The sequence below is a fragment of the Netta rufina genome (genome assembly GCF_964035555.1).
Source record: "Netta rufina genome assembly, chromosome: 4".
In the NCBI taxonomy this organism is placed as follows: Eukaryota; Metazoa; Chordata; class Aves; order Anseriformes; family Anatidae; genus Netta; species Netta rufina.
This window is the reverse complement of record NC_140127.1, coordinates 5066343-5087323: the sequence shown is the minus strand read 5'-3', so window position 1 is coordinate 5087323 and position 20981 is coordinate 5066343. Positions and strand designations below refer to the sequence as shown.

The 20981-nt window shown below is 36.5% G+C and overlaps 1 protein-coding gene across 1 annotated transcript in view; it reads right to left on the bottom strand.

Moving 5' to 3' along the window:
- COL25A1 (collagen type XXV alpha 1 chain) overlaps window positions 1-20981 on the bottom strand; it is a 297785-nt gene that overhangs the window by 99233 nt on the left and 177571 nt on the right. Inside the window, exon 5 of the mRNA XM_084285919.1 lies at window positions 16794-16811. Coding sequence (XP_084142045.1) covers window positions 16794-16811 — 18 coding nt within the window. The remainder of the gene's footprint in view (window positions 1-16793; window positions 16812-20981) is intronic.

Sequence of the window (20981 nt, the reverse complement as noted above, 5' to 3'; positions counted from 1 at the left end):
AAACGTCTGAGGTCAGAGCATTTCTGAAATAACTTTACAGTGTTTTCACTGGAAACAGAGGCTCTTTTCTCAAAGTGTAATTATCTGCTCCAGACTACTATACATTTCCAAAGAGAGTTTATAGCCTGCTTCACATAAGGAAGGCCTTGTAAATCACAAACACATGCAAAATCTGCATTCATAATTAGGCGACAGATACTACTGTTTTTAAAACAGGACCTTCTAAAGCAGACTGAAAGCCCTCCAGGCACCTGCCAGCCAAGAACAAAACTGAAATTGAGGTCAAATCCATAATCCATTCTACAGCCATGTACAAGATTGTCGGCAGTTTTTTTTTTTTTTTTTTTTTTTGGGGGGGGGGGGAGGGAGGGAGTCAACAACCATCAAAATCCCATTTCCATTTTTTCATTTCCAATGAAACCACCCTTACATTATTATAAATACATGTACAATGAATGGAAGGCAAGAGGACACAGTACTGGAAAACAAGAGACCAACCATTTATAGTCTTCATTCAGACAACATTCAGAGGACCTCTTCAAAAGCCAATATTTGATTTATGTTGTTTTTTACAAGCATTCATAATGATCTGAATTCTTAACACATATCTTTCCTCCATTTTCTATTGCTGCAGATCTGCCCTTAGCCATAAGTCAGCGACTTCTACCATGACTTCCCAAATAACTGTAATACGGAAAGTTCTACTACGACTTCACAAAAAAGGCTTCAAGCATTGAGGAGAAAATAGAAGTGGAAATAGTAAGGGGTACACACTCAGGAAGGGGCTCAAAGAAACAGCAATGCTTCTGGGCTACATGCAAAGTTCCCAAGCCAGGGAAGAAGAATCCAGATTTTGATGACATTTAAATAACCCAAACAATGCCACCACTGCAGAAAAGACCTGTTGCAGCAGAAGCTGGCAACAATCAACCCAGTAGTGTCAGTTGGGCTGTGAGAGTCCTAGGTCACAATGGAATTGTCTCCTTCAGGCTTCCTAAGGAACCAGAGATGTCAAACTCAACAACTCCAACCAGATGGAGCTACCACAGCAGACACTGGTAATAACAACCTTTTAGATACTGTCACCACTTTTCTACATTTCCAACAGAACAACTATAGCCATGGGCTAAAGCATTCTGGCAGGTAGAGGACTGAATGAAACTTGCAAGATCCCACCTCTGTTTTGATTTTGGGTTAAACAACACACCATGCCTTCATCCCTACAGGCAGCTATGGCATCCACAGTAAGGCTGTAACTGGCAGCATAAGGAAAGAGTGGCCTTGTGGAGAGGAGAAAACCAGTCAGTCCATCAATAACTAAGCAATTCAAAACACAAATAACATAGCGCCAACTTAGTTAATCATATTTTCACAACTGCATGACAAGCCATACATTGTCTTAAATTAGCTGAACTCCTGCAACTTGTTTTGAAGATAAAATTTGATTGCATCATGTAACAACAAACTACCAGGGATAAGTTTGACTTTTGTTTCTTTGAAATTTGGGTCATGACTTTCACCTTTACCAAATTACAAGCTGCTGGACTGGACCAACATTCCCAGTCTAACCTATAACTGCCGCAAAATATTAGGATCAGGTATGCCGAATCCTAAGATAAGAAGTTACAAGGAGTATTAAGAAACACAATACCATTTCAAAGTTCCTACGCTCATTTTTAGTTGTGTCCACTATGCAAGGCCCTAAACTACTGAGCAATGTGGTTGCCAATGTTTACATATGCTAGTTTACAATGCCAACATCTCACTTTGCATCAATTTTACAAGTGTTCACAAGAATTTCCAGTGAATCTGACAGCTTCTACCTCTGAAATTATATTCCCTTCTCTTTTTTATATTTCATTCTTCCCATGGGATATAGCTGACTTATGGTGAAACCTTTAAAACACAAACAACTGCCCAACAGCTACCAACAAAAGACTCGTACTGATCTTTCTTTGACTCCCCTTATATTCTCCAATTTTTGTTACAATATTCCAAGGCAAAGGAAATGAAACTTGAATATTTGACACAATAACTGCCTGACTTAATAAATGCTATGTAAATGGATGTAACTTGAGAAACGTAAAATTCATGTATATAACAATCTAGATAAACAGCTCAGTTAACATTCATATCAACAAGTAAATTGTAAGTGAACCCTGTCTTCAATTCATACATTTGTACTCAGGACTCAGTGGTTTGTGCCAATACATAAACCAGACATGTCCATAAACTGCAGGCAGGAGAGCACAGTCTACCCAAAATGTGTCAAGAAATTGAAGGTTTGTAGTACAATAACTGTAATTTAGACATGCATCTTAATTTCTCATGCAATGCTCCTGCTGAGATTAGGATGGGGGTGCTTTTTTGAACTTTACAATATTGCTCATAAAAATCATCAGATAATTACAGAAGCTGCAAATGGGTCTGTGCTAACTAATTCATTACACAGGAAGAAACATAGGGCTCAGTGTCCCATTTAAGACAAGGTCTCCTCATCCTTTACCTGACATCCTTGCACTCATTTTTTAATCAATAAGACTGTCCTCTTCCCTCCTCTTTTTCTTTTCTCCTTCTACAAATGCCTTTTTTTTTTTTTTTTTTTTTTTTTTTGCAAAACCACAAATTTAGACATAAAAGATTCCACGGTACAAAGTGTGTGACTGTGTACCCATTGCTTGAGCATGACAAATCAAGGATCAACCATAATATAATTTAAGCAAATATAATCTGAATCAACTACTGTGTAATTCCTGAGAATTGAGTAGCTGCAACACATTCAACAAGGCCAAGTGCCAGGTCCTGCATCTGGGGCACAACAACCCCAAGCTGAGCTACAGGCTGGGAGATGAGTGGCTGGAAAGCTGCTTGGCAGAGAAGGACCTGGGAGTATTGGTTGATAGTTGGCTGAATATGAGCCAGCAGTGTGCTCAGGTGGCCAAGAAGGCCAACAGCATCCTGACTTGCACAAGAAGCAGTGTGGCCAGCAGGGCTAGGAAAGTGATAGTCCCCCTGTACTCAGCTCTGGTGAGGCCGCACCTCGAGTACTGTGTTCAGTTTTGGGCCCCTCGCTACAAGAAGGACATGGAGGTGCTCGAGCGAGTCCAGAGAAGGGCAACAAAGCTGGTGAGGGGCCTGGAGAACAAGTCTTACGAGGAGCGGCTGAGGGAGCTGGGATTGTTCAGCCTGGAGAAAAGGAGGTTCAGGGGTGACCTTATTGCTCTCTATAGGTACATTAAAAGAGGCTGTAGCAAGGTGCGGGTTGGTCTATTCTCCCACATGCCTGGTGACAGGACGAGGGGGAATGGGCTAAAGTTGCGCCAGGGGAGGTTTAGGTTGGGTATTAGGAAAAACTTCTTTACCAAAAGGGTTGTTAGGCATTGGAACAGGCTGCCCAGGGAAGTGGTGGAGTCACCATCCCTGGAGGTCTTTAAAAGATGTAGAGCTTAGTGATATGGCTTAGTGAAGGACTTACTAATGTTAGGTCAGAGGTTGGACTAGATCTTGGATGTCTCTTCCAACCTAGATGGTACTGTGTGATTCTATGATTCTGCGATTCCAGAAAGACCAAGGATATGGTGATATGGTGACAGAAAAACTTGTCATGTTACTAAAGATTAAAAAAAAAAAAAAAAAAAAAAAAGTTTCTGGTAAAGTAAAAAGCCTCCTAGATACCATTTATTGTTTATAGCATCATAAGTATTTTCTGAACATAAGCCCTCATTGCCTTCCTTGTCTAGGTGTCTAGGGTACACATTCTTATTCTCCTACCTGCTAATTAAGCATCTATTTACTGATATTAGTTTTGATGCAATACTGTAAATAAAAACAAACAAAAATCAACATAATGGAAATTCCACAAAATGGAACTTGTAAAACAGCACATAATAACACAGACAAGAAAATCTAACAGTGCCAAGGCTCTCATTTTATAAAAAAATACAGATAATTTGTTTTCCATAACACCAGAGGTGCAAGGAAGATGTGGACATATAACCTGGGCTTACATCAAAGACAGAGACATGAAAATTTTAGCTAGCCCTCATAATTGCAGGAAGGCATTTGCAAATACAACTGATGTGTGCCCTGCAGAATCAAAATTCCTCAAACTGAACACTTAGCTTTTGATAGTATTACTGGTACATTTTCTATTTACAAAATGATTTCAGGATTTTTTGGAGTTCAACCTATGTTAGAAAAGCTTTTTTAATAAATAAATAAATAAATACCAGTTTCAGTGTTCAATCCTTGGTATTTAAAAATAAAAAAAAAAAAATAGAGAGAGAGAGACCTGTCTTTGATATGGATTGTTTTGAGCCTCCTTCCTGATACTCCACCAGATCCCTGTTTCATTACACTCCCACATTAGATTGAAAAAAGCAACATATGCCATTTTATAGTATGACTAAGATTAACTCATCCTCCAGTATCTCAGGTAGGCTGCTCTGCATTCCTTGACATTCACAGTGCCTCCCAAATTCTTTCTCCTCTTCTATTTGCTGTTTCATTAAGAACAAACACTTGAGGTCTTGATCCATCCTACATGAGACTACTAAAAAGTAGATTAATTCTGTATCTCTGCTATATCCTCTCCGACAGCAATGTGTACTTGTGTGCATATGTCCGCACAAATGAGCATGCTCGTGGTGGAATTTAGATACAAGACTGCATTTTTATCAGAGCAAACACTTGGTATCTGAGTGTTTATGTCAGACATGGCAGAAAAAAATCAACATATATCATGGTAACTATGGAATAAACAAAAAGGAGTCTGCTATCAATAGACGAAAATATTTATGAGAAATCATGATGGGCTTCTTGATAGAAGTTCAATAGCTGATAACATTCAATAATAAGACAAAGTGCAGTTGATTAGGGTCTTTTACTTTCAGCAGTAAATATTCACTGAAGTCAACAGAAATGACCCCACAGGAATTCAAGGAGCAATGGATTAAGCAACTATAAACCAGCACGTTTGGGAGACAGGAAGACAAAGAAGAATGAAAGGCTGCCTACAGCAAGTTTTACAATAAAAAGAATTAGAATGCAAACAGTTTTCAAAGTAGATTGCTTCACCTTTTCCTCAGAAGAATTGCATTTATTGTTGTGTCAAACTACTGAAGTGGGAAAGAAGTTATAGCTATAAACAGTTTTTATTGCCACAGACTTCACACCTTCTATTTTGCATTGAACATTAAAAGGGATATGAAACAAAGGAGAATAAATAACTAGACCTGCTTAACCCCCCAATTATTCCCTTTTATTAGAAAAGCAATAGCATGGTACTCTTCAGAAAAAAACTCTTCAGAAGAGTTTTCTGCACTTGCCTGTGAGGACTTTATCAGTAAGCAGCCCTTAAGTAGACTGTACCAATACAGAGTTATTTTGCTGAAAGGGTAGGATATCCATCTGGCCCGCAGCCTAAGCAGATATGTTACCTACTGATGCCTTGAACCGATCAAAACATTCTGCTTTATGGAAGCAATTAACATACTCAAAAAAAAAAAAAAAAAAAAAACTAACTCGGAAAAACAATAACAAAACAATAATTAAAATAAAAAGAAAAAAGAAAAAGACTTGAAAGGGAGACCAATATAGTCAAGTGGAATTTAGGGCTTATAAAACTGCAGGGATTATGGAAGTATATTCTGGCTTTCTTTCGCAACACAATAGAAATTAAAGAGAAAAATATATACTTCCTGCCAATCAAAGTCATGAAATCTTTTTTCCAGATTTTTTAGATAAAAAATAGACCATTAAATATTTTTATACTTCTATAAGCCAGCTCTATCATTTATTCCTAGAAGTGTAGAAAGAAAGCAGCTCCTTTCAGGGAGTTAACAACTTCCTGTTATTTTCAGGATTATTCACATTCTAACATTTTATTTTATTTTATTTTTCCATCTAAAACATGAACGGTGGCTTCTATAATTCAATGACCTCTGGTGCTTCCTTGGTTACTTAGTGGACTGATAGATAATTCAGCTGAAATGACAGTGTCTTTTGGCCATTTGGTCTTTTTTGTGCAACTTAAAAGAACCTTTTTGATGAGGATGACAGGCTGAGCTTCAAGCATTTTGAAGAAAACAGACAAAAGAAGAAAATAAGGGAAGGGGAGAATTTCAAAGCAATAGAGATTCACCACTGCCAGTCACTATCTACAAGAGGACTTGTGGTCATTGAAGTCATTGTGTGTCTTAGAAGCTCCCTAACCTTGTGTATCTATCATCTTTACTCTTTCCATTACTACTTTGAAGATGCACAGCATGAAAATATATAGCAGGCAGATCATCCTTTGAACAGCAACAGGGTCAAGGAGATTTATGTATTTTATTAACAGATGCTACATTTCCCTACATTTTGTAGGGAGTCTACAAAAAAGTCATAAACAAGCAGACAGTGAAATAAAAGCAAAACAATTCAAGGAAAATAAAATAACTTGATGTGACCCATACACATTTCATTCTGTTTCCATAAATTTCCCTACTCTGCCATTTTTCTCTACCTGGAGGGAATTAAAAATAACACTAAATTCATTATTAAAAGACTAAGAATATATTCAAAGAATTTATTACTAAAAGTCTGGTATCCTTTTTGAAGAATTTCAGCTCACACTTGCTACCATATCAAAGCATATTTACATTAAAGTAAGCAAAGGCTGAACTTATATAATTGAGAAAAAAATGGGTAGCTCACAAGTAAGGTTTTGTAGCCAACATACATTTGCTGTATTTCAAAACTAAATTTCAGCATAAAGGTTTTTAAAACAAATTAATAATAAAAATATAAAAAACAGGTGAGGTCATTTCCATTCTTCCATTCACTGCAGTGAACCAAAAGTACCTGCATTTATTTCATAGTGATAGTCCTGAGTTTCAATAAGTTTTTCAAAGGCACTTCATCCTGTGCATACACTTCTTTCTTTTCCAAACTTTACTACTCAGCACAAGATACATTTGTTCTTTCAAGGTAATAGGATGCCAAAGAAAGATTTATATGTATATATAAATAAATATATATTTGGTGTTGTCTACAAACTCTAATATAAAATATTATTGTAAAAAAAATAGTGTGTTAGATTACTTAAATCATGGTTAGAAGGACAATGGCAATAAAATATTAGTATAAAGCCACTGCTGTGTAAAATATTACCCAAGGGCAATATTGAAAGGCTTCTGAGAATGCAAGATAACCTTAACAGCTTAAGAGCAATGAAATTATTTCACAACCTCGGTAACTTTTTAACCAGAGGGTATCCTAAAGATTGGGCAAAAAAAAATGGTATTTAAGTGAAATACCAACATACATTTCCCTGAGGATCTCATCCTTTCCCACTCCACCTCACACATCCCGTAGACCCTCAAATTGTTCCTGTGTTACCAGCCATCACAGCTCCCTGGGTACCCAAACAAACCTTTTTGCAAGAACTACCTGACAAATATAATGATAAAATCTACACTGCAGAAATCCATCTGAGGCAACTTGTAAGTACTAGGTCACTGCAGATGTCTCCAAACTATCCTAGCTACAACTCAATGCTAAAAGAGGCAAGGACTTTGACATTAAGTCATAGCTCAAGCCTTGATGGGGATGTGTCAACCCTTAATCTCAGATTAATTTATTTGAACTGAATGAGTATATAAAGGCACATAAAAGTAGTATATAAAATAACGTACATACTAAAATAAGACAAATGCTAGTGGAAGAGCTAAGCTTTTCATTTCTCATTCTCAATTTCCTCATATAAACCAGGGGAAAACTACAATGACTTCCTTCACAGAGCTATTTTGAGAACAGTTCAGACTTGTGAAGTTTGAGCTGAATCTGAGTAAATGCAAAGGAATTTTTATATCAACTACAAACATACACACATATTTATACATAGCTGTATGTAAAAGTGAGATGACCAAAGATATTTTTGTAACCTTTAAGGCTGGCACCATCTTTCTTTTATACAGGAAGCAATTTAGGACAACATAAAGTTTATGAGAAACAAAACATTTTTTTCCTCAAGACTAATAGTTTGGTCTGCAAAATTCAGAACATCTTCAGGGGAAATTACACACATATGTATACATATACATAAATGGATATTTATTCTTTTTGGCAAATGATCACTAACAGACATACTGTGCATATAAGTGGATTGTATTTCTGAAAATACGTGATTGTCTTACATGTTTCTAAGCAGCTCACAACTCTTGGATGTTACTGATTGATCTCCACAAAAAAGATTATTGGGAACTTCAATGCTATAACAGGGACAGCTTAAGCATTTTTCACATGTAGAATTCTGGATTAAAGCTCACAAAAAGAATGGCAACTTCCATGCTATGATTAATAACATTACTAGAGTTACATAAGACACTTCAACGGAAGTAATTGCTGCTTTTTCTATTTTTTCTTCTCTATCCTCCAAAACTGACTCATACTTATATAAAAGAACAGCACATCATCACAGCTCTTCATGCCAGCACCCTCACTAAGAACCTGAAACATTTCTGCTAACATCTAAGGCTGCTTATAGTCATATTTCAATTGACAAATGCATCACTTTGTAATGAAGAAAAACAATCAAACTTTTAAGCTTCTGATAGAATAAACTGTGAAACAAACAAACAAGAAAAACAAACAAACAAACAAACAAAAAAAAAAAAAAACACACAACCACAGTGCTGTCAGAGTCATACAAATATTTAACTTCCAAAATCTGAAAACAGAATTTCAGCTAGAAGTCTGAAGTCAAAAACTCTCAAGTCTGCTCCAGTTCACAGAACTTCCAACTTCCACCAAAGTCACCAGGGCTCTGTACTGATAGTTAATCAAGGAAACTCTGATAGACTGTCACAGGGTTTTCAAAATAAGGTCTTTGATATGATAGGATTATCTTTAAGTCACGATAAGGTTGATGAAATACATATTTTCTATAATTCTTCATTTCATTTCTTAACACTATCAAGTCTACTGGGATCTGCAACAAATTGAACTGGAATTCAAAGCTGAATGCAGCATGATGATCAGTAAAAACAATAAACCAGTAGGAGGTTAATACTGAATTAAAAACACGTGTAGCAGGACAGTAAAATACTATATAATATTCCTGAACACAGTGCAATATTTTGCTTTGACATAATTCCTAATAAAACACAGAACACTCCTATATTTCTGCCATCTGTAGAATAGTATGAAGAAAATATAAAGGTCATTTGATAAAGAAATGATTTAGGAATACAGGAAATATTTCAGAGTTCTTAATTATATTTTGACAACTCTTTGTACATCTTATATTGGAACCACAATACTAGGCTTGCAATTGCATTTTTGTACTCACATGTACTCTGTTAAGCTAAGCAATGCTACACCAAATTAAGGATTACATGTCATTTTTGTTTCACAGTTCTTCGCTTACTGTCAGAAGATCTAGTATGCCTTGGTGACAGCTGCAACTTCTAGATGAATAAGTGGAATGCTAAAGTGTGATTCCTCACAACATTTATGCTAACATATGAAACAAGTGAAGTAGACCTTCACATTTACTTTAGTAAAGCAAATAAAACCAATTCTTTTCAGAAATTAATGATGCCACACCATAAGGAAATGTTGGTAACGCCCTACAAATGGAAAGGTCTCCCTTATGTTTCCTCTAAAAGGAAACATAAGGGAGAGGATGTTTTAGAGGATGTTTTCTTTTGTTTATTTTTTTGTTTTTGTTTATTTAATCTATGATTTGGATTTTCAAAGTAACCGTACCACAAATGATCATTATGTGAACTATGAGATGAGGGAATCAGTTTAAAATTTTGAGACCAACTTGACTGTTCCAAGAATTCATCCTCCTCACTTTATATAGCTCATAAAGCTACTCTGGAAGGAGTTCTTCAAATTTTGAAAAAGAAGAAAACTTAATAAAAACAGACATCCAGAGCTGACATTAGCTCGCATGAAGAGCCCTCTCTACAGAACACATATTCATATTTTTTGCTTATGGATAATCAAAACCTAATTTAACTGCATAACTGCTAAACTGGAATATTTCAAATTTGCCTCCCCCCCGAATCAGCACAGTTGGGATGGCCTCCACTTTGGCTATCTGACGTTCAATGAACACAGCTCTAACAAGTCTGTATTTTCCCAAGCTAAATTCACTTAGCAGGGTACTATAGGGAAGTCATTAATCTGCCATTAGAGGCTCCTTTGCAAATCCTGGCAAAAGGGTGGGAAAATAAAGTAAAAAAACATGTTGGAAGCTGAGCACAATATCCAATACTCCAAGAATTTGGCTTGTTGATGTCTGGAACTTACTCACCTCAGCCTTTTTAAATTATGTGGGGTGCTTCCTTTTCTTGGTGCAACTGATAGCCCAGCATCACTTGCCTCTGAGTTGCCAATTTTGTGCTTTCTTCTCCACAAAGCAAAGAATCTGCGTATTTGCAGTAATGCCATCTGCTTAGCTGCAAAAGCATTTAACATTCATAGCTATCCTGGTTTACACACATACATAAGTCTACCAGGGGAAATGGAAGAGATTTTTGTATTTCAAAAGTGCTTATTGTTGTTGTCAATTCATTTCAACAAAATTAACTTCAGCTTTATCAAAACTGAGAAAGCAGCATACTTTAAAAAGCAATTAAATACATTAATTCCATATGGGAAGATAATTTCTTCTTTTGGGTCATAAACATTTATGTGCACATCAGACACAGTAAACAAGAAATTTTGAGCATTTCTCCTCCTACATTCTCTGATGTGGTTCAAAATGACTGAGCCATACAGTTATAAAACTAATGAGAGATGAGAACTAAATCCTTGCTTTTTATTTGGAAACTAACATAAACGAAAGGCCGTGATGATGACATTTGCATCCTCAGGTTCACAAGTCAATATTGGTTGTTACATGACATCACACAATTTCACTACCCTTCAGGAGTTCTATTACAGCTTTAGAAAGGAAGGAAACTTAGTACAAGCTTGTTAATTTATGTGATGCTCATAGTTAAGATTAATTTTTGATCTCAAAAACGATAGCAAAATTTTAATAGCTGCAATAGGATCAAGTATTTGTCTTTTTTATTGGTATAGATTCAAGTAAGAAACAAACTTCTGAATATTGTGTTTGTCTGTATTTCTGTGTCTACCTGGCCATAAGATGAGAATAATAATTTTTCTACATTAATTTGTACTGTTGTATATGAGCCCAAACTCTCAGGTTAAGCTTAATCTTATTTTCACTTACACAGGTATAACTCTAATTAGTTTGGCCTTGAGAACAGCAGGTGAGAGGAAAAGTATGACTTGAATATTTGCAAGTTTGAAGTTTTCACATTTTAAACTCACCTAGGAAGAATTTTTTTGAAAGGACGAGTAAACCTGTTATTTACTCCTTTTCAGTATTTATTCTTCTTTACAAAAGTCAAACAAACCATTCATTCCATTTGAAAATACACTTCCTCCGTAACTTAAAGTACCTGCCTCTACATGAATCTATTTTGCTATATTCAACACCCACTGACATCAGTAATACCTAATTCAGGACCTGGGCAACACCGTAGCTCTTTGCACTATTTACATGATAGAAATCACTTCTAAAAAATTGATTCCAACTCTTTAGATGAAGGATGACACTTGGCTCCCTTTAAATCACAAAAACACAGTACATCCTGTGATTTTACACGAACATAGTCTGACTTCTGTATAAGTAATTACAGTTTTACAGAAGAAATCAAGATGCACAAAATTTGTTGGAGCAATTTCAAAACAAAAACAAAATTGTGAGCGACTGTACCTGTTCTTTGTTAACAAACTGTTTGAGTTTGATGGCAAAATTTGACCTGCAACATGTAACTCAAAAGCAGATGGCATTTTCATATTTAAACTGAGTCATTCCATCCTTCAGCAGGATCAAAGGCTTACAAAAGAGCTTAGGCTATCAGCTGCTACAAGACAAAACACCCTACAAGATCATTCTCCAGAACATGAACAGCTGATGGCCTGGATAAAACCACTGTGCTTCTTTCAGGAGCAGTAACTTTACAACACTGTGTATCTCAAGGTGATGCACTATTTCGCCAGTCCCCTGCTGATTCTGTCCTTCAGAAGTGCCTCTCTCCCCCTCTCTCCACAAAAGAAAGGGAAGCTCTAGGCGTTCCTAAAGGCAAACTGCTGGGAACAAGGAATATGCTTAAACCTCAATTTATGTTGATCAGAACAAAAGAAACAAGCCCAAGTCCAAGGCTCTAAACAGGCAGAAAGCATTTTGCATCATTAGTCAACAGAGCATATTGTGTACTCCCAGCTTTTAAGTTCCCAGCTTAAAAAGCTATTGAAACACATACAAGATCACTTTACCTTATCAAATGTCACAGTATTGAATGACGTTTACTTACTAGAGGAATACTCCACAAGTCTTGGAGTACAGATGGCTATCCAAACTACCAAAACTCAAGAAGAAACTCAGCAGGACTTAAAATACATTTTCTCTGCACAAAACTGTCCATTTCCCTTTCCAGTCTTTCCTGCTGTCAGATACTCACTTCCTCTCTAAGGTCTAGGACTCTCCCTACCATCCCAGTGTTCTCCAGAAAGTGATGAACTTTTACATACACCGCTGCCATCCAAAACAGCTCAAAACTATGGCCTATGTCCTGCTGGCTATTTTACTCAGGCCTTGACAAAAAACAGAAAATGAAGTTAAAATGGTTCCCACCAACTCTTTTGACAGTACAAGCCAATAAAAATTCATCTAACCATGAATCACAGCTTCTGCCATGAAAGTTTAGAAATTAAAATTATTCCAGTCACATACATTGAAGTTCAATGTTGGAAAAAGCACACACATACACTTACTGTGGTAGCCCTTTATCATGTATGCAACACTGGACAATTTCAGACTGAAATAACATCACTTCCACAGACATTACACACACAGGAAAACAAGAATCTCATGAAAACAAGTATCAATCATTAATACTTTATCCACTTCTAACACAGATTTGAATGACTGCCAAAGAGAAGGGAGAAGCATCTGTGGGGCTGCTGTATGTCAAAGTCCCACATAGAAAGATCATGTGTGCTGACATGAGAGAGTATGTTGCACCAGAGATGGGCTAGGGAGAGGACACTACTGTGAGGAAGAAAACACTTGGCTGAGCGAGTCACACTGAAACATCCCCATGCCCCACACTGGTACAGGGATCATTTTTACTTCAGCATAACTTCACTGAGAGTCATATTGTCTTCTTTCATCACAATACCAAATATGCTGTTTTCTAATATTTTATGAACTTCTAAATGACAAAGATGTTAAGAATAACAAATCTTCTCTCTTTGCCTTGACAGTACACTCCTCGTGTAATTAGCTTTAGATGAGACGCTGAAGTCTGTTCTTTGGAACATGCATACCATTACATTATAAAGGAGAATTATGGTAAGAATTAGGTTGTACAGATTACTAGTACATTATTAGAGGAAAAAAAAGAAAATAAAAGAAAAAAAGAAAAAAAAAAACCTTTTGTTACAAATTGAATATATATTTATATTCTAAATTAGAAAAAAAACGGATATTTCTTGGAGGTGACTTGAAAGCCAGAATTAGGATTTCAGCAAAATACTAAAATTTGTATTATTTGCTTTTCTACAAACATAATTTATATGTAATCTGAAACAGTTTTTCTTTTTTTAAACAGAAAACCAGAATCATAAGAATGTACTTTATTTTTAAAGGTTATGCTAAAAAGTTTTTAGTTCATGATCATGGTCTCTACCTTTCAGAGATGTAACAAAATGATAAGGCTTTTCTGAAAAAATGCTTCTGGTTTGTAGTATAGCTTATTTTTACTTAAAACAGGAAAATAGAAAATTGTATTTTTTTTGTATTTTGAAGAAAAAAATGTAAAAGCTCGAAGATAAAGATAGGTGTTTCTCATCTGATATGAATATATATTTGTACCCAGTAATTAAATATGTGTTGGGTGAGTTTACTGTGTACTTTTTGAAAAACACAACAAAAAGAATAGGTGTTAATAAAACGTTCTGTGTAAGAAGGATTAGGATTTAGATTTGATCTTATTGTGGACTTACATGACTATGACATCAAAAATTTTCAAAGTGCTTCTTTCATCAGCACAGAAACTGTGATCTTTGAAGCCAGGAAGCCCTTACTTTAACCAAGGCCACCAATACTTTCCATTTTAAATTTTTCATGGGCACAGAGAAGAACGGGGAAATTACTGCAGACAGTTTTTTAATGGGAAACAGTTGGACTTATTTTATCAGTAAGTAAAGTGATTCTAATAATACTTTTAAATCATTTTATAAAAGTCTCAAGATTTTCAACTAAAGCTTGCAAAAAAAAAAAAAAACATTTTAAAAATTAGTCTCATGGAAGTTATCTGAATCTAAGTTTTAGTTTAAGAGGAAGACATCTAATTGCACAGCCTACGTGTAGCTGTTTAAAATGCATAAATTGTCAACATAGTCCAGAGAGCAATTCAGCAGAATGGTTATTAGGTTCAGTAGCTGCCTATAATCAGAATTACAGAGTAATTAAGAGGCATGAGTGTATGCAACTAGTGTCATTTGAGACGTTCCCTAGGTATCCAAGACAGCTGCACATGACTGACAGATACAACAATGGTCCAACAGGAGACTCCAACTCTATGTATGGCAGACAGAGACAACACTGAAGACCCTGAATTTTCTCATGCAGCCACAGATGCCTGTTGGCAGGCAATGTACTTGAGCCCCGGGACGCTGCAATGAGCAGAAGAACTTTCTAGGTGCACTGAGCGTTGACTTAGCCTTCACCAACTACAAGGAGTGCTTAGATACCTCGCATGTCAACGCCAACACACAAGCTTCTAGCATAAGGCATCTTGATCTAGAGTTGAATCTTACTTTGAGTATTTCATGCCATTATCACTCCTCACCTGTGCATTTCAAGAATTATTTCTGTACTCATCCAGACAGTCAAAACAACTGAGTACATACCCTCCTCCAATAAGAGGAGCATCTTGAGTTGAAAGGACGGAAAGACGGTATTTGGAGTAATGGTAAGTGTTGCTTAGAATGAACAATGAAATGATGACAATGGTAAAGAGGTGAGCTTTTCCACTGGGAGGAAGTAGTGAAGTTAGGTTGTAGGAAGTTTCCTCCTAAGTTTTGTGGGTCCTGGTATCTCGCATGTTCTCTGTATAAACATACAGGACACAGAAGTTAATAAAATTTTCTTTGGGATTTTTTGATTTTTTTTCCTGTGGTTTGCACCCCACTTCTTTTACAATAGTGACAAGACTTCTCTGCTTTTTGCTCTTGAAACAGCACTGAATACTGCCATCTCAGTTGTGGTACTTAGCCTACAGCTACCTCAGGGCATTTCATGTAGATAGATGAGCTTGAAAGACTGAGAAGCTGTTTACAGGAGCTGATCAAGAGACACTCTCCAAGGGACTGAAACATGGGAGGTGGGGACCAAGTCCCAGAGGAAAAGCACACGGGTGGCCACACAAAGTCAACATCCACCACAGGGCAGCCTGCGGGCTCACATAACACCCTCAGGTCCTCATCAGAGCCTGTCCAAAGCAAGAGTGCCACACAGAATTACAGTCTCTCTCTTCATTGACTGCCAACAACACAGAGGTTGCAGATACCTCTCTGTGTAGGCCACATATCAAGAGCCTACTGTGAAACATGAGCACTATGGGGGGATGGTCATTTCAAATATCATACAGACTATATACAAAACATTAAATGGGGTCTGGCACTTTGCAAGGAAGGGTGTCAGAAAATCTTACAGCATGGATACCACGCATTCAGACTGAGTGTGAAGGGGATTTGTAACATTAAAATTGTCTTTCAGCAGGAAGGGGTGCTAAGAAATAAACAATCTGAGGAAAATGCTTGCATTCATTAAAGAAAAATTTAACTTTCAAGACAACAACAAAAGTCAGTCAGATCAGCTGTAAAGATTTAATTTGTTATTATGATTTTATGATTCTGAAATTTCAGCAAATGCCCTCAGAACTTCTGGTTCAGACAACTCACTTTGATGAGATGGCCCCCCAAACCAGAGTTTACTTTCCACTTTGTATCTTGGGCATGCAAAAATTAGTTTTTCGATTGATTTCACTAAATTTGGATGTGGTGTTGGCTTTTTCCCTCCTCTGTTTCTTTGCTCTGTTTCTATACCACTCAATTGAAATAATGTACATGTAGTTTTTGCTATACCAAATGCTACCTCTTTGCTGGTGTATTTCTACATTGAAACTGAAGTTAGGTCCCTGGATTTCCACATCTTCAATTACAACTCACAAGACAAAGTTCTACTATTCTTCAATAAAGCCGAACTAATTCAAGGAGCGTGTATAATTAATCAAAATAGCTAGCAGCACAATATTTAAAATAACTGAGGCCTGCCTGGATTATAGCAACATTATTAGTATGTGATTAATAAGCAGTTGAAGTATTGCATTTGCTACACATTTGCTAAGTTATTTTATCTTGCTTTAAAGTTAGGTGGCAAAGTTTCAAGCCATAGTTAGGAGATTTGCTTTATTCAGTACTACGTTGTCAACCCCACCATCTGGTCAAACAGCTGAGGGAACTCAGACAACCATATGGGGGGCCCCATGTTTCTCTCTTGGAAAATATTTGTCTTACTGAATTATGCAATGGTTACCAGTTTATAGCTTAAAAAAAATAATAACAACAAAAAAAAATCAAAATACTTTGTAGATAACCTGAGTTTGGCGGGCCTTCCAATTAGGCTTAACTTATGTAGGAAATAAGATGGCACTTACTTGAGGACCAGGCTGACCCTGAAAAACAAGAAAAATATAAGGTTACGGAAAGCTATGACAAGGATTAACTCCTTAAACAGTAGCAAATAGTTACAGTATTTTATACTAAAGAGAGAACAAACAAACCAGCAACAATAATGAAAACAGATTCTGGACTTTTAATTCTAATATTCATTTTGTAGGTTTTAAATCAAGTTTATTAACTTTGTTGCAATTAACTGATTCCAGAAATAAATGACAGTAACTCATCATTGAACCTGCATTTGAGAAAATTCATAGTTTACACAGTCAGAACAATACAATTTAGAAATGATAGAAAGACCTCATTTAACTGTTCTTAAGTGAGAAAGAATCCACAGATACAATACTGATCTAGGAGTAGGTACTGGGTCCTTTTTCTCCATTATGGCCCACACCCAGGATTCAGGGAAGTGCTAATTACTGTCTACTGAATGAACAAAGCCTAGAAACTGGAGGAACACATTGCTGTGGATACAAGACTTTTTGCAAGTCGCACAATTTCCAACAAGTATAAACTAATATTTAAACCAGAAAATCGGCAACAGATGAACCCTCGGGTGTCAGCCTCAGCCTAAGAGGTAGCTTGGGAATGTACTGATCCATTTCCTCTCCCTTACTTACCAACATCACATCTGGGACTACCTCTGCCCAAATGGAGAGACACCCACTGCAAACTGAGAAGCTGCAAGCCATTCCAGAGTAGACTTCCTATCGCTAATACCCCTATTCCAGGAAAGTCAGTTAAAGTCATCAATAATTCTGGCCTACCAATTGCAAATTATTTGCATGAAGCAGAAATATATTACAAAACAGTATAGTAGGTATGACTATGAACTACAACCACATAGACAACCAGCTCTTACTGTAAAACACAGAAAAATGTTTGTAAGTATTTGTATGTCTCTTTAAAAAGGGACAAAGTCTTAAACTCCTAAGGCTAGTTTAGCTTGTGGTGTTTTATGGTACATCAATGAGATTTCAGCTGATTAAAACTACATTTCCTTTTGTTAAAAGTAATCGAGCATGGAGACTTCCTGCAAGTCATATAAAACCTCTCCACTTTTGCTAGAGGGCGATTTCACAGAGTTGAAAATTTTATACAGATTCCAACCAACCTGACCGGCTATGAACTAGTCATTTTCTATAAACATTTTTTCTACAGCTTTCCACCTGGAAAGCAGCTTTGCAGGGAACGATGTGCGGGCCCTGGTGGACTCCAAATTGAACAGAACATGGGACAGCAACGTGTTCTTGCCACAAAGAAGGCTACCAGTATCCTGGGCTGCAGTAAGCAAAGTATTGCCAGCAGGTTGAGGGAGATGATCCTCCTTCTCCTCTGCTCAGCATTGGTGAGGCCACACTTGGAGTGCTGGGTCCAGTTCTGGGCTCCCCAGTACAAGAGGGACATATTGAACATCAGTCTGAACATGCTTCCCCCTCCGTGCAGGTGACAGAGCACTGGCACAGGTTGCCCAAGAGGCTTGGAGATCTTCAAAAGCCACCCAGACATGGTACTGGACAACCTGCTCTGGGTTACCCTGCTTGAGCAGCAGGGTTGGACTAGAATAATGTTACAGAGGAATCATGGTAATCGAATTACTGTGGCTATCTAATCCTTATAATGAAGGAAATGAAGGAAGCCTAAAGTATTCCTTGTCACAGATGCTGCAGTCTTGTTTAGCTCCTTATAATGCTGGTCTATATGGGTTTCTAGAAAACAAACAAACAAACCCACACATATATACTGACTGGGGTTTGACGGTTCTAATAAAAGTATTTTGAATTGGTCAGTTCTATGAATATGGAGTATAATGAAAATGACTAGGGTTCCTCTGTACTCAGCCTTTATCCCAGTCTTTCCATCACAGCAAGCTTTCAGCCATTATATGCTAAAACCACTGGAAATTGCTTACTGATGTAGAATAAATGTATAAATAGACTAAACTGAGACCTGTGCATGCAAACTTTCATACAAAAATCACAACATGTTTATCTCCCAAGTGTATCTAAAGATACATTTTGACCATACACTTTGATCAATACATTTTGATCAAGTCATGAAAGTGTCTCCAAGATACACAAAAAGCTTGAAGTCTGAAATGTTTCAACAAAATGTTGATTTAAATCTGTACAGAGGAACAAAGCAGGAAAAAAAAAAAAAAAAAAAAAAGGGTTTTGAAAACTGAAAAACTGACACTTCACACTAACTTAGACATGGAGGCTACTCTGTGTCCGTGTGGTACATGCTATGTATAAAGGACATATGCACTTAATACAAACATACCATGATGTAAAGGTCAAGGATAACATCATGCTCTCATGCGTTTTCTACTCTCAGTCTCAACAGCACAGCCAGTCTGCCTTTTGGTTATTGCGAATTTTTAATTCTTGTTTTATCAAGTCTGCAATATGGAGAGAGGAAACTATAAACTGGATTTTTATAGGACAACTGTTTTTCATGGTGACACAGAATTCTGAGGTAACGAGGAATATAATAGTTAAATTACTCTTCATTTATATAGGCTGTCAATCTTGCAATTTTCCAGCATTTAACTGTAAATACAGTTGCTTAATACAGAAGTTGCCAAAGCAAGATCTTTTGATGATGTTGGCTATGAACTCCTTGCATCTGGAAGGAACTTTGCATTAGTGAAGGGAATTGTTTTCTCTTTTTCAGCTGTTCTCAATCCTTCATTTTTATATACCCTTAGACACTCCTTGCCAAGCTAACTAGCAAATTCCATGACAGTATAATTTTCTTTCCTCACTTATGATGCACTAAGTGACATTAGCCAGAGGATGCAGCAAGGACTATATTACGCAACTCATCAGCTTTGCTGACAAAGGGGGAGGTAGAAATAGGCATCACAATACTGACGTTTTTGCTTTTAAAGCTTTATTGCCACATAGCAACAATTCAAATTGTTGAAATGAAGCTCAACTGTGAGATGAACAACAGGCAATTCATTTTGCCTTCTCTCATTTTTGTATATTGTGAAAGGGTCAGGAATAAAGCTCTGAGTTACTAGCATGTTCATTAAAAAAATAAAAATAAAAAAATCCTTGAACACAATCTAACATAATACGTCTTTGGAGCAAGCTCAATCTTGATTAATATGCTTGTGCTCCCAGGAGGGCTCCAGAATTGCTGAAATCACTCTGGACCAGTGCTATATAAACTAGTCCTAATGCTCATTGCTTGTGGATTAAAAGGTTTTAGTTATTACTATTTCTCTTAATTTTAAATTAAAAAAAAAAAAAGGCTGAACATACTCTTCAAGACTGAAAAGTCAGCATTACTCTAACTTTAAAATAATAACGAATATCCTTAATTCAAGTATGTTATGTAATGTAAAACTGAGCATTGATTGTGAAAAGTGATTTTCACAATCACTTTTGATTGTGATCAAAACACAATCTGAAAGTGGATGATATTAACACATGGATTCTGTTTTAGGTCTCAGTAAAGTTATGCAGAATTTGTATATTTGTATTAATACAGCTCATAGTACAGTTTGGACTTTTTTTTTTTTTTTTTTTTAAAGAGTGAGTTAATTTATGTAATTGTAATTTCTGTGATGATTAAAGCATAATCTTCCTCAGCAAAAGACCTTGTCAACCTTTACATTAATGGGATCTCAGGAATTGCTGTATCAACCTTATTCAGATGTGTACTCTGAAGGTAGTTTTTGTCTATTCTCTAGAATCAGACCAGGTTTTAAAAATCTATCTGAGTTCCTACTGCTGAGTAGAAGGCAGAATAAGAATCAACTCTCTTGTTCTGCCATAGATACATCTCCATGGTGCTAACAGGAAGAGGAAGTTATCATAGTAAGAATGAAGAAGTAAAGAAGTAGAAAGAAACAGAAGACAGGGATGCACAAAGAAAAGATCACCTGTTCTGAAAGAACCTAAGCTTCCAAAAAAAAAAAAAAAGTGCTTTATTTCGTTTTTGTAATAGGAATTATCAGGAAGAAATGGGTAGCAGACCCCAAGAAGACACCTGAAAACAATCCACAGTCCTCAGCTGTAGTCCCAGAACAGAAGTGAACATCTCCTTGACTGCACATAGATCATATTCTTCAGCTTGGATTAGAAAACAAAGTTTTGTTTGTGTTTCTTAGTTTCATTTACTGTGTGGAAGCTCCCAACAAACTGCTCTTTTCC